Genomic DNA, 15,266 nt, shown 5'->3' with positions numbered 1-15,266 from the left:
ACGTAATGGAATGGACATTTTGGGACATCTTTTTTTAATGGCGGGATGGAGAAGGCTGTCGATTCTGAGTAGAATGAGTCCAAGAACGTCCAGATTTGAAAGAATCAGGTTTTCAATATTTCTTTTAGAAAACGCCCAGGTATACATAACACTTACACTGCGTGGGCTATCAAATCCGCTGCAGACTTTTTTTGGTGCGACTATACAGATCTTTCTATCTATCTGTATCTAGTTAGCAACTAGTCATTATATAACCTTACGGAATTACGGATGTTATCCAACGGTTCCGTCCGGATTTCCACCATAATTGTCCGTCTGTGTGTCCGTGCAATTATCTATAGGATTTCCTTGACGGAGCCAAATATGTTGTTGTTTAAGGCTTAAGTGTTTTTTTGTAAATGCTAATCAATTATATTACCTCGGGTGACCCTAGGGCTGGCTGGTTACGTTCCTAGAATACGTTTTTTTAGACTTACGAGCCGATTCGAACTTAGAGATACGTTAAGTAATAGATCTAGAAACGATGTTGATCAGTAACAAATGTGACATTTTTTTTTAAACAAAAGCGTCACTTTTGACACATCTAATCTATATCGTTTCTAGATCTATTGACTGACGTATGTATCTTAAAGTTCGAATCTAACTAACTAACTAAGTACCTAATATGGCTCAGCGATCCAAAGAGGATCTTGGCCTCCGAAACGAGACCACGCCACTTTTCCCGATCCTGCGCTGTTTCCTGCCAATTATCGGCTTGAAGCTGACGCAGATCCTCTTCCACACTCTCCCCAGCGGTATCTGGGCCGACCTGTCGAGCGGCCACCAGTCGGTCTTCCCAGGTACGTCCTCTTGGCAGACCGATCCTCTCCCATTCTTAATAGATGACCGAACCAGCGAGTTCTAATCGGGCAGTTAATATTTATCTTATACGGAGTTATACACTAATATCTTTGTAACTATTAACAAAGGTTCGACTTATAATCGATCATTAGGCAAGCATCCGACTGCGCCGTCCGCGGTTGCCACATGCGTTTAACTATACAATTATCATACGCGTTCATCCAATGCCTTGTTAGCAACATCTTTGTTAACTTTGCATACATAAAGGAATACATTGTACTTTTTAATCGTTTAATTGCACATAGGAACACTGTATACTTAATAGCCATCGGATGTAATACATGACTTACTATGCACTTGTTTATGATTAAAATCTCATGGGTCGGATCTACACGATGGCCGCGCGCTGGACCAACGAGATGGCCATTCAATGGTTGAGAGCACGCACTATGTAATGAAAAGTCTGCAGCGATTTTGATAGCCCACGCAGTGCAAGCGTTATTTATACGTCATAATTTCATGGATGTTTGACGTTTATTGTAACATTTGCACTGCGAGGGCTATCGAAATCGCTGCAGACTTTTCTTGTTCTAACTTTAGATGCGAATCGCTGGTCCACTACCTTTGATGTGCGGACAAAAAATCGACACCGCGTGGCCATCCCATCACCATCCCGCCGCCATAAGCCATCCGACTCCGACACCACTTTCTACTCGATGGCCCATCTCAGTAGTCCAGTACGATGCCCATCTTAGTGATAGCCCATCGTGTGGAAGAGCCATCACAATTTTAGAAAGGGTTCGCCCTTCAATTCTATAAAAACAAACATTGCAATATACGCTTACAAATTGTCGATAGAAACATGATAGTTGCCAAATACTTGCGTTATATTTGTTAAAAGCAATCACTGGCATTTATTTGAGTAGATACTTCGTTTAAGAGCCCCAAAAGTGATACTTGACACTTTACGTATGTACACACGTATACGTACACTTAAGGTGACAGTCCATTTCCAACGACAGCTGCATTACTGTTAATTTTACTATGGAAATTGACAATGACAGCGACGCGTTCAGTACCGGGAGTGCAGCTGCGGTTAGAAATGGAATGTTACCATTATGTGGTTAGAGTTAGACCTAGAAAAGTCTGCAGAGATTTTGACAGCAAACGCAGTGTCAGTGTTATTTATACGTCATAATTTCACAGAAGTTTGGCGTTTAAAATAACACCTGCACTGCGTGTGCTGTCAAACTCTGCAGACTTTTCTTGGACTCTAGTATAATTCCTACTTATTGAAGTCGGTTTTTCCTTTGTTAGAAATTACCATACTTAACATAGTACATATACTTAACACACACCCTATGTATGTTAAGCTCATTAACAGTTAACCTTTTCTTTGTGAATATAAAAATGTCAAGTGTGAAATCGAATGCGTGACCCCAAAGCAGACAATAAGACATTTTTTAGGCCCTGGGCCTATTGCCGGTAGGCTTCTAAAAACGAGATTTGTCGCAATTCCAATGAGACCGCACGTTTAGGGTGTGAACTTAGTATTAAGCGGAGCGATTAGCGGATAAATTTTATAAAAGTTTAACTTAAGGAAGATTAACATTACCTAATAATAAGTGAAGAGCTCAGAAAATAATGCTAAAACAGTAGCTGAGAAAATAATGGTATGGTGAATATTCTAACGACTAGGTCCTTAAGATTATAATAAAAAGCGGCCAAGTGCGAGTCGGACTCGCCCATGAAGGGTTCCGTAACAGCAAGTAACACAATAAAATTGCGGTTTACGGTTTATGACGTATTAAAAAAAAACTACTTACCGAATCTTGTTCAAACCAATTTTCGGTGGAAGTTTGCATGGTAATGTATATCATATATTTTTTGTAGTTTTAGCATACTCTTATTTTAGAAGTTACAGGGGGGGGGACACACATTTTACAACTTTGGAAGTGTCTCTCGTGCAAATTATTCAGTTTAGAAGAAAATTATATTAGAAACCTCAATATCATTTTTGAAGACCTATCCATAGATACCCCACACGTATGGGTTTGATGAAAAAAAATTTTTTGAGTTTCAGTTCTATGTATGGGGAACCCTAAAAATTTATTGTTTTTTTTCTATTTTTGTATGAAAATCTTAATGCGGTTCACAGAATACATCTACTTACCAAGTTTCAACAGTATAGTGCTTATAGTTTCGGAACAAAGTGGCTGTGACATACGGACGGACAGACAGACAGACAGACAGACAGACAGACAGACAGACAGACAGACAGACAGACATGACGAATCTATAAGGGTTCCGTTTTTTGCCATTTGGCTACGGAACCCTAAAAAGGATGAAATTAAAGATGGCGCATCTACCCGATTCGAGCTATTTTCTTTTTTTTAAATTAAATTATCTTAAAAAGTTTAAAAAGTGTTTATAAACACATTGCATATAAATGTAATGTAGTATAGAATCTCCTTTTAGAGAAGGCCAAGAGGGCGGCTTAAAATGTAGCTTGAGTCACCGATAATAATAAAAACTAATCGTTAATAGTACGTTATTCTTCGTACTTAGTAGTTGTGCTAAGTTAAAAACTCACTTCAAATACGTAACTATATCATTATTGATTCTTTTGGGTCAAAGGTTTTGGCTACATTCAACTTGCATAGGTATTATACATACATATATAACTTGAATATCTATCTTGTTTTTATAAACTCAGAAAATATTCGACAAACACTAGTTATAAAGTAGTGTGGCCAAATGTAGCATGTCGCCCGCTACACGCTCCCGCTATCCGCTCCGCTAAACGCCCCGCTAAACGCCCCGCTAAACGCGTCACTAACTCCTCTCCCTAATGCACGTTCACACGATTGTAGTGCGACAATGGAATCGTTAGTGCACAAATAATAGAAATGGTTTGTAAACTTGCAATAAGGCGATAAGGTCGCGACCCGCACCGTATTGCGCTAAGAATTATAATTTATTCAGTAGGTTTCGTCAACTTCATACAGCGGGATAGGGGCAAATAGATTTTCCCTTATCTCTACTAAGTTGCTTCCGCTCTGGATTCTATTCTTGTAAGTGGTCCCTATACTCTCTATTATGTGGAGCGAATGAGGCCTAAGGACAGCGCTTTTTCAATGCGCGTCAAAAAAGCGCTTGAATCCGTCCGCACGCTGAATTCGATTTAACAAACAACGCAAACGCTTAAACTCTAAAATCCAAAAACGCTTGATAAAAAGCACCACCGCCATCTTGTGAATAAATACACATGTATCCATTTGTGTCCTTCAAACGCTTTTTTAACGCGCCTTGTATAAGCGCTCATGCGAATGAGACCTTACTGTCTTGTATTGTCTTAGTGTTCGATCGCGGAAGATTCTGGTTCGATTTTGACAAGTTTCGGTCGAAGGTTTAGTTTCGGCCAAAACCTTTTAGTTTTCGGTTTTTGGGAGCCGAGCTGATTAGGCCTCTTGAATCTTCTAAAACCGAAACTTACCTGGTGAAGAGTCCAGTATTGGTGAGCCCGTACTTGCTGTCACCGGATAAAATGAAGATCTTGCAAGCGTCATGCTCACGGCAGCAGGTGTCGGTGTAGAAGAAGAGACCGAGGTCGCTGGAACGGGCCTGGGCCGAGTGGCCGTCGCCGCACCAGAGGGTACCTGTTAACAAATACATCATCATCATCTGAGGCATTACAGCCGCGGGTGGGCCTTCATGAACTTGATGTCACTGGTTTGATCTAAGTGGGACTGAGGCATTTCTCAAATCCATACTTATATATACAGGGTGATTCATGAGACGTGAGCAGGACTAATCCTGCACACTCAGTAACTGATAATTGATCGATCACCGTCGTATTTAGGTGAAACAACGACACTTTTTCCTATTTTTAACTTTTTGGTGAGGGCAAATTTAACTGTCTACAATCATGGTTACCCTACAAGACCTAAGTAATAAACATAAAACCTCTTTAACCGTAATGACAGCATTTTGATAACGAAGAAAATAAACTGTCAAACTTGAGTGAGATACGAGTTTTCAAAAGTAACCAGACCGTGATGACAGTGATGACATTCAATTTGACACAGAATATCGGTAGTTTAGTATTCTAATTTTAGGGTGACCATGCATGTCGTAAATAAATTTATTAATTTTTGATTCAACACGAGTAGAAAATTAACGTTAATCTCACTAATACTGATACGAAACAGTTGCTTATAATTTACAAAATGCGCAGTCTTAGTCCTGCTCACGTCTCCTGAATCACCCTGTATATATTTATTATAAATGCGAAAGTGTGTCTGTCTGTCTGTTACCTCTTCAGGCTTAAACCGCTGAACGGATTTAGTTTAAATTTGGCATAGAGATAGTTTAAGTCCCGGGCAAGGACATAAGATAGTTTTTATGTCAGAAGTCATCCTTAAAGAGGGTGAAAATGGGGGTGGAAATTAAAAAATGAATGAAGTGCCTGTTAATCGGTGTAAACAACTAAGCATATTATGCTCAAATTGCTATTAGATTTTATCCAGGCGCTGTACTTACTCTAGCTGCTGGTATTAATTCCATGCAGACGAAGTCGCAGGCAAAAGCTGGTATGTAATAACGGTTAAAACTTACCCGGGTAAATAGCCTGCACTCTATCCTTGAAAGCGTCGACGACCTAATTGGCAACATTAGCAACATTGGACACCCCTGAAGCCAGACTGCCGACGAAGCCCCTATCGATATGGGCTTGATGTCACTGGCTTGATTCAAGTGGGACTGAGACATTTCTCAAAACTGTAATATCGCTTAAAACTTACCCGGGTAAATAGCCTGCACTCTATCCTTGAAAGCGTCCACGACCGAATTTGCAACATTAGCAACACTGGACACCCCTGAAGCCAGACTGCCGACGAAGCCCCTGTCGTTGTCCAAGGAGCCGATGTCTCGGGCGCCTGCCATGAGCTGGCTCAACGGCCGGCTCAGGCCGGAGGAGATGGACTTGAGGATGCCACGGCCGAATTGACCTGAGAAAGAAAATTAGAAAAAAAAAGATTTTATCATGAGATTATGCATTTATGGGCGAAAGAAAGATTGAGAAGAACGGAATGGTGAATACTCAGCTGACAAGAGCCAGGCTCATAAAATTATAATAATGATTATAGAATTTATAGAATGTAAATGTGTATAATTGAAAAACTGATCTTAAAAGGCCACAAAACACAGCCAACCAGCGAGTGAATCTATAAGTCGCACTTATCATTGCATTTAGCATCAACATTTTTTCACTCGAAGCTGCATTTCAGCCCTGTGATATTTTTTGTGGCTTCAATCGTTACGTAAGGGCAACCGATAAGTTCTGGTCCATAAAGTGACAATCAGTGGACTTAGGTACCTTTTTCCTAAATTAAAAAGGCTATTTACATTTGACCTTTCCGACAAAAACTTTATAAAAATAAATTGATTTCTTACCTAACCCACCATTCTCCTCCCGACTCCTCAACCTTTCTGCTTCCAAAGCTTCATTTTGCTTCTGAATTCTCTTAAATAAATCATAAATGCCCTTTGGGACCACTCTTTCAGCTACGCTACCCACTACGCTCTCCACCACACTCCCAGCGAATCCAAACAGAACTGACACCACATCTGTGTTCGGAGCTTTTGTTGGTATTACATCTTTACTGTCATAATAATCTTCTGGAACCTCTCCACTATCTAAATCTACTGTTGTAAATTCTAAACCGTCATCTGTAGCTGTGATTTCATCAGATCTGTTAACTATATGTATTTGTTTGCTGGAATTGGTGTTTAAAATTTCTATTGTAGTGTTTTCTGTTATAGGTTTAGAAGTTGTCAATATTTCTGGCTTTTTGTCCGATTTGGTTTTATTTATTACTTCATCTTTCTCTTCTTCTTCTAGTGTATGAGTTTGGTTAGTCTTTACTATTTCTACAGGTTTAACTGTAGTTGCGTGTTCATCTATTATTTTTAATGATGTTTTATTGCTTTTGATATTTTCTTCTGGATTATCTGTAGTATAATAATCAGTTGTACTTTCAGGTGATTGTGTTGAAGGCAGCGTAACAGGCTGTTGAACTTCAACTATTGGAGTTACTTTCTCTGTCGTAGACAAAGGGATCACAGTCAAATCAGGTTCTATAGTACTTTCTACTATGCTAACTAAATAATTCTCCGTTGTAGTTACTAATTCTAAAGGTATTACATCTAATTCTGAAGCTGTTGTTTTAGCTGTAGCTTCTGTGGTTTCTTTTATAGTTACAGTTTTATTCTTATTCATATTAATATAATCATTATTTACAATAGTATATCTACTAGATTCTTTATTATAGTCATCATGCCAGGGCACTGTGCCATATTGTCTGTCTTTATCAATATATTGGCTGTCGAAATCGATGATATTATTATCAAAATCTGTTTCGGTGGTCTGTTTGTCAGTAAATTCGATATTTTTTGCTATAACTACTGAAGAGTAGAGCAATATGGCACCAATGAGATAGATCATCTTTCGGCGTACTCGGTGGTACATTTTCGGAATTCCATCTGTAACAAAAAAAAACATTTCCATTGTAAGAATATGTAATACATTTCTTGAAATGCGAGGTAAATACTAACTGTAAAACATTACAACTGCAACTCAAATCAAAATTGACGCTTTTAATTATTTTATCATTCATAATCATCACTTAACAGTCTATTCTTCCAGCCAACATAAGAAAACAACCCGAAAATGCACCAGCACAGTTCTAAGGATGATTCACGCTAGACCGGGCCGGGGCCGGGCCGGAGCTTCCGGCGGTTCGTTTTCTATGTAAAGCACCACGTGATCACCGATCACCGTCATAGAAAATGACATGTCGGACGCCTGAGTCATCCTTGATACACATAAGCTAAGGTAAACGTACTTAGTACTCGACATGCTAATACCCAATAGATGACACCTTGCTGTCACCTCTATTGACAATGACTTAAGTTTCAAGATGACATGTACTGGGACCGCGTCGAGCAACAGTACGTAAACTTATTACGCTTTAAGTACCTTCGTTCAATCTCCATTTTCAAAATCGCTACCGAAACTTAATTCGGTCGTATAATAAGCTAATGTCATATTTTATTCGAAATCCAAATACCTATATGTTAAGCAGCGTTTCGTGTAAAGCAGCGGTCGGCAACAAGCGGCCCGCAATGCTCCCTGGCTATTTTTAACCGACTTCCAAATCCCAAAGGAGGAGGTTATCAATTCGGTTGTATGTTTTTTTTTTTTTTGTTACTCCATATCTCCGTCAGTACTGGACCGATTTTGAAAAATATTTTTTTGATTGTATGTATATGCATACAGATTGGTCCCGTTTTTGTCAAAATCCAGTTCTGATGATGGGATCTATGAGGAATCGACGGAACTCCTCAAGTCTTAAAGGCATACATATGGTGATTTTTGTGTTTTTATCAACAAATCAAGCATATACATTCAAAAACGTGACATTTGATGAAGTGGAACTGCTAATGATGATCAGAACGGAACTCTTCAACGACGCATAGTTCACCTTTGGCGATTTGTCCTCTTCGTTATGTTTGTTAAGCAAGTTTAGTTTTTAAGCCACATTTCTGTCAAGCTCGAGTTCTGATGATGGGATCCATAAGGAATCGAGGGAACTCCTCAAATCTTAAAGGCATACGTATAGAATTTTTTGTATTTTCATCATAAAATCAAGCATTTACATTAAAAACTGTCGCATTTGATGAAGTGGAACTGCTGATGATGATCAGAACAGAACTCTTCAACGACGCATAGTACATGTTTGGTGATTTCGAATTTCGATTTTGACTTGGACTGGGACCCGGACTCATACCCGGATCCGGTTCGGACCCGGACTCGGACTCGGATTCGGACCCGGACTCGGACCCGGACTCGGACCCGGACTCGGACCCGGACTCGGACCCGGACCCGGACTTGGACCGGGACTCGGACCCGGACTCTGACTCGGAGACCCGGACCTTGACCCGGAAAACCACTATGATACCTAAACTAAATAAACCACTATGATTACCTACCATAAAATGTGGGTATGATGATGCCAAACCCCTCCCGCTCAAACTCCCGTACACCGCACCGCATGCGCCGTTAAGTGGGTTAGGTTAGGTTTGAACTGCGATCCTCACAGAACCGAACAAAAGTGGGTTAGGTTTGGTTAGAACTGCGAGTCTTACAGAAACGAAATGCTACTAGAAAAGTGGGTTTGATTAGGTTCGAACTGCGATCCTCACAGAACCGAACTGCTATCAGAGAAGTGGGTTAGGTTAGGCTAGATAACTACGACCCTTACGGAAACGAAATGCTACTAGAAAGTAGGTACTGGTTTTACCTCCTTTTCTACATAGTGCACCATCTACCATAATCTGTCACCGGGCCCCATAGAAGTCGGTTTTTTTTCTTAAAAATTATGTATGTAATATTGACAAACGACAAGTTCTGCTAAAATCACAAATATTACCAAAGTGCGGCCCGCGTCAACTTCGTTAACTACTATGTGGCCCTTGGCTGCTAAAAGGTTGCCGACCGCTGGTGTAAAGCATCGGTCTTACTTATTACTTAATAAATGGCACAAAAGGTCACTCAATTTCAAGATAAGTATCATACACATATGTAAAGCCAGTAAAAGTAGAACGCGAAAATCATCGGAGCGACAAGGAATTGCAGTAAAATACGCCTCAATGTGTTAAGAGTTACACGAACCTGCCAACAAAAAGCCGCTCTCATACAATCTAAGTTACGCCCTCATTTTGAAACGGAATGCTTAAATTATATGAAAATTTCTTTGACAAAAAAAAAGTGAGTAGGTAGAAGTTTTGAATAAAAAACTCTAATTGCTTTGTATTACAATTTCTAGCAACAAAAACTGGTACAGTCAAATGTAAAAATATGGGTGCACACATCATATTCAAAAATATGTCCCGTAGCTTTTATGTCAGCGAATTAAGAACTATGAGACATATCTTTAAGTACGTTATATGCACTCATATTTTTACACTTGACTAAGAAATCACTGCGGTACGACAACTATCTGCCAGTGCCAAAAGTGACATTACTTCAACCAAAAACGTCAATTGACAGATTGAATCGTACCGCAGTGGTCTCTTAGAAGCATTGTCCTAATTGGGCCGATAAATTTCTACTTGAAGTTTAATTTTTAGAGTTCCGTACCCAAAAGTAAAAAAGGGGCTTATTACTAAGACTCCGCTGTCCGTCTGTCTGTCCGTCTATCTGTCCGTCCATCTGTCTGTCTGTCACTAGGCTGTATCTCATGAACCGTGATAGCTAGGCATTTGAAATTTTCACAGGTTTGTTTCAAGTTTGCTTCAGAATATCGTTTTAAAATGAGAGCGTAGAATTAATCGTATAGCGACGAGGCTCGTATGACCCTTAAACTATCCAAGGTAACTAATGTTTTTTTCGGCACTTTTTGTAGAATACCTACGTGAAGTTACATGTACCTATAGCGAAGTCGCTTATAAACTTTATCGTGTTTTATGTTAAAGTAACCCAAGTTACGATAAACATTCAATTACGGATTACCGTGAGTTACGTTTTGTTATGTGTAGGGTCAGACCAAGAATAGTCTGCAGCGGATTTGATAGCCCACGCAGTGAAAGTGTTATTTTAGACGTCAAACTTCTATGAAATTATGACGTATAAATAACACTTACACTGCGTGGGCTATCAAATCCGCTGCAGACTTTTATTGGTGCGACTATATCGTGTTTTATGTTAAGTAACCATTGCAGGTTACGTTAAATCTTTCGGTTACGGATTGCCGTGGGTTACGTTTTGTTATGTGTATGTAGGTTATGACTTATGATTAGTTGCCAAGTGGGGTTAGTCATAGAGAAAAAAATACATAGAGTGCTCACTCCATACATCAGTTTTAGTACCAATACAACTATTATTTTCAAATCGTAATCGACATCTAGCATCGAGTATAAAGGAATTATCAATACTGCTACCTACTTGATAAATAGATGTTCCGACGACCGAAAGACTAATTCTCAACAATTTTCAGCTAATATTATAACCGGATTAATCGGAACTCTATTTTCAACTTCCGCTTTTAATATTAGTTGTAAATTGTTGTTCAATACAATTTAAGTAAGTCGCGAACTCGCGACACTAGAGAATTCTAGTATGAAGTGTAGCGGTACTGACAATTCCGCTACTCGATGCTAAATGTCAACTGCGAAATTAATAGTTATTTTGGTATCAAAACTGATATATGGAGTGAGCACTCTATTCTTAGTATGTTTCTCTATGGTTTAGTACAGTCGCCATGAGATATATCGGAGGAGGCTATTCATAAATTACGTCATTTCAAATTAGGGGGGGGGGGGGGTCTGGACATCGGATGATGGTAGCATGACGTAGGAGGAATGTCATTCGAAGCATGATTTTTGGATGATTTTAGGGGGCGGGGGGGGTCAAAAATCGGTGACGTAATTTATGGACAGTCCCGATCGGCGAAAGTTGTCACAAATATCTGAACACGCCTCTCTTGTCATGGCGTTAGAGTGCGTGTTCAGATATATTTGAGCACCTCGGCCGCTCTGATATATCTGATGGCGGCTGGTAACTGTCTAACCACCAAATGTTATGTCAGTTATGTGTTTGAGTTATCAAGTGGTTAGGTTAATGTCTAACCGCTAACGGTAATACACGGATAGAAATGAAAAGTGTGAAGTTTATATAATGGTTTAAGTCTCGTTTAAGTACTTTCTTATCCCTATAAAGGCTGATTCACGTTAGACCGGACCGTGACCGGGCCGGAGCTTCCGGCGCTTACTTTTCTATGACATGACACGCGATCACGTGATGTTTTCCATAGAAAACGATGCGCCGGACACTTCGGCCCGGACACGGCCCGGTCTAACGTGAGTCATCCTTAACTCTGATACCCATAACTCGTTCAATAGTTATTTTAATAATTTTATTTAAAACTTATTTTACGCATTTTGCCAAAAAAATTATACCAAAAATACTTCACAACATTGAAAAAGAGCTGATACTTAATTTTTAAATTGCTAGATCGATTTTTATTAAACAAATCCATCGAAAGGAAACGCTTTCACTTTAAATCCGCATCGAAATCGGTCCACCCGTGAGAGCTATGGCTCAGACACACAGACAGATATTGGCGTCAATTATATAAGGTGGTACTAGTGCTCCATATGCTGCTGTCACCTCTATTGACAATGACTTAAGTCTCAAGATGACATGTACTGGGACCGCGTCAAGTACCAGTACTGTCATCACCTTAACAAATCTTTTTTGCGTCGGGGGTTAACACCTATGAACAGTTGAACACGGATCAGTCACGCATACTGCCGTATTCGAACTTCAGGATATTCACAAGAGACGACACGTACTAGATCCATTCTAGATACGTTATAGTTTAGATATCAACTAGTTCTCTTTTGCAGCGCAATTCGGGCAACCAATGTCACTTTTACGTTAGATAGAGTAAGACAGCCATTCTCAAAGTGTGTTCCGCGGAACCCTAGGGTTCCGCAAAGCCTCTGTTGGGGTTCCGCGAAAATATACTTGTAATAATAAGAAAAAAACCAGCTCTTCTATAGGTATATCTGGTCCACAGTGATGAACGAAAATTTTTAATTTGGGGTTCCGTCAAATATTTCGCTTGCCAAAAGGGTTCCGTCACCAAAAAAGTTTGAGAACCGCTGGCGTAAGATATCTATTAGATGTGACTTGGATCTCAAGTCATATCATGATGAAATCGTTTAAGAGTATCTCCAGAATCGCGCAAATTTCAAATTTAACAGGTTAGATCTTAAACATATCGTTATCGTATCTTGGTGATGTCTAAAAGATGTCTATTTCAAAATCCGAATCGGGCCCATAAAATCAATTTCACACGAGCACGAGCTACTTGCACTTAATCGAACGAGCGAGCGAAGCGAAGCGAAGTTCTTACATTCGACTTGGATCACGCGGCTGGCTAGCGGCACGTCCCGGCATTTCGATGTTTTTAAGCTGAACTGTCAGAAGATAGTTTGATACTCAAGAACCTAAGTAAATTTGTTCTTATTTCAATAAAATTGGGTAAACGTGTAGTTGAGGGCATTATATTTTAGTCATTAATTTTTGAGCAGGCTCGAACAAGAGGTTATTGAGCTAGAAGACCTTAAAATGCTAAAAAGCCATTTGTGAGGGGTCTTGCTATTCTGGTAATTTTAATTGCAAGAAAGTATGGTCGAGTTTGGTATCAAATGAAAGTGCTCGGTTTGTTACACATTTATAACATTGTTTTTTTTTATTTAAGATTTTTTTCAAAAATGATGACAATTTTGAAATCCAAGATGGCGGCCATGCATTATGTCATAAAAGTCGTCATGGATGTCGTTTTATAGGTTTTTGGGGGCGCAGATTTCGAAAATGATGACCATTTTGGATTCCAAAATAGCGGCCATGCACTATGTCATAATAGTCGTCATGGGTGTCGTTTTATAGGTTTTAGGGGGCGCAGATTTCGAAAATGATGACCATTTTTGATTCCAAAATGGCGGCCATGCACTATGTCATAAAAGTCATCATGGGTGTCGTTTTATAGGTTTTAGGGGGCATAGATTTCGAAAATGATGACCATTTTGGATTCCAAAATAGCGGCCATGCACTATGTCATAATAGTCGTTATGGATGTCCTTTTATAGGTTTCGGGGGGCGCAGATTTCGAAAATGATGACCATTTTGGATTCTAAAATGGCGGCCATGCACTATGTCATAAAAGTCGTCATGGGTGTCGTTTTATAGGTTTTAGGGGGCGCAGATTTCGAAAATGATGACCATTTTGGATTCTAAAATGGCGGCCATGCACTATGTCATAAAAGTCGTCATGGGTGTCGTTTTATAGGTTTTAGGGGGCGCAGATTTCGAAAATGATGACCATTTTGGATTCCAAAATGGCGGCCATGCACTATGTCATAAGTCGTCATGGGTGTCGTTTTATAGGTTTTAGGGGGCGCAGATTTCGAAAATGATGACCATTTTGGATTCCAAAATGGCGGCCATGCACTATGCCATAAAAGTCGTCATGGGTGTCGATTTATAGGTTTTAGGGGGTGCAGATTTCGAAAATCATGACCATTTTGGAATCCAAAATGGCGGCCATGCACTATGTCATAAAAGTCGCCATGGGTGTCGTTTTATAGGTTTTAGGGGGTGCAGATTTCGAAAATGATGACCATTTTGGATTCCAAAATAGCGGCCATGCACTATATATGTCATAAAAGTCGTCATGGGTGTCGTTTTATTGGTCATGGTCATCATTTTCGAAATCTGCACTCCTGTATTACAAACAAGGTACCTAGTAAGTCAACAACATCTATATCTATTATCGAAATGTACTTTTGATAGTAGTAGTACCATAGACCTAGGATTCGCTTAGATTCCTCAAATGGAATTGTAGGTACTTAGTAATTCGGTGTTGTTAGATTACAAAGTAATCTGGGAATCGGTAATCAGATTACAAAGTAATTTCGAGTAATAGTGGAATCAGGAATCAATTACGAAATGCCCATCTGCACTGCATTCAATTGATATTTTTGGCGAACCGCGAGTTCACAGTTCGGGGCGAACTACTAGTTACTTCATTCAGAAGAGCATTTTAAATCATTTATTTACATACAATATGTATACAGTGGTACAAATAAACGAAATTAATAACTAGCTTAAATCTAAAGAGCATTATATACGTATATCGCGTGTACGACTATAATTTAATTGTTTATCGTAGCGCTAACTTTCGACACGCAGTTATTATGAAATAATAAATTAGAGAAAAGTATTTAAAAACAGGTATTCAATATTGTAATACAATAATATCTGGCAGACCGAGCTTTGCTCGCAAAACATGTGAAAACTCAAAAATGCGCGATTTCCCAGAGATATTTAAGAACTAAGATGTATTCGGGTAATAGGTACCGAATGTCGGATAATTCCGAAATTCAGATGAAAATCACCCTTAATTCCATCATAATAAAAGTCTCTTTTCGGAATTATCCGACAGTTTTCGACATTCGGAATTACCCGAGTAAACCTTAACTAGATTGATTTTTCGCCCTCGAAAACCCCCATATAGCATCGATGTTATTTCAGTCCCGATAAAGGAGCTGTTATTATTGGCAGTCACCATAATAGGTATAGGTACCTATAGATACATTACCCATGTATTATCGGTTGCTAATAAAAATGCAAAGTATACCAAATAATATCTAAAGTCAATCATTTTCTTCCTCGCCTAATCCCGGCATTTTCCCTCGGCTCATGAGAGCCTGGGATCCACATGACAACTAATCCCGAGAATTGCCTACGTAATAGGCACTAGTTTTTACGAAAGCAACTGCCATCTGACCTTCCAACC

At 39.4% G+C, this 15,266-nt stretch overlaps 1 protein-coding gene across 2 annotated transcripts in view; it reads right to left on the bottom strand.

The window, feature by feature from the left end:
• LOC134673859 (uncharacterized) overlaps positions 1–15,266 on the bottom strand; it is a 56,084-nt gene that overhangs the window by 24,777 nt on the left and 16,041 nt on the right. The window contains exons 2-5 of one of the 2 annotated variants that reach the window (XM_063531898.1): positions 6,295–7,383; positions 5,686–5,849; positions 5,458–5,500; positions 4,337–4,499 (exon numbers count right to left, since the gene is read on the bottom strand). In XM_063531898.1, the coding sequence (XP_063387968.1) occupies positions 4,337–4,499; positions 5,458–5,500; positions 5,686–5,849; positions 6,295–7,369 (1,445 nt within the window). In that variant the 5' untranslated portion in view covers positions 7,370–7,383. Of the gene's footprint in view, positions 1–4,336; positions 4,500–5,457; positions 5,501–5,642; positions 5,850–6,294; positions 7,384–15,266 lie in introns of both variants that reach the window. The other variant, XM_063531899.1, reaches the window with a different exon arrangement.

The sequence above is a fragment of the Cydia fagiglandana genome, chromosome 19 (assembly GCF_963556715.1).
Source record: "Cydia fagiglandana chromosome 19, ilCydFagi1.1, whole genome shotgun sequence".
Taxonomy (NCBI): Eukaryota; Metazoa; Arthropoda; class Insecta; order Lepidoptera; family Tortricidae; genus Cydia; species Cydia fagiglandana.
The sequence above is the reverse complement of the archived record's forward strand: the minus strand, read 5'-3'. Positions and strand labels throughout refer to the sequence as shown.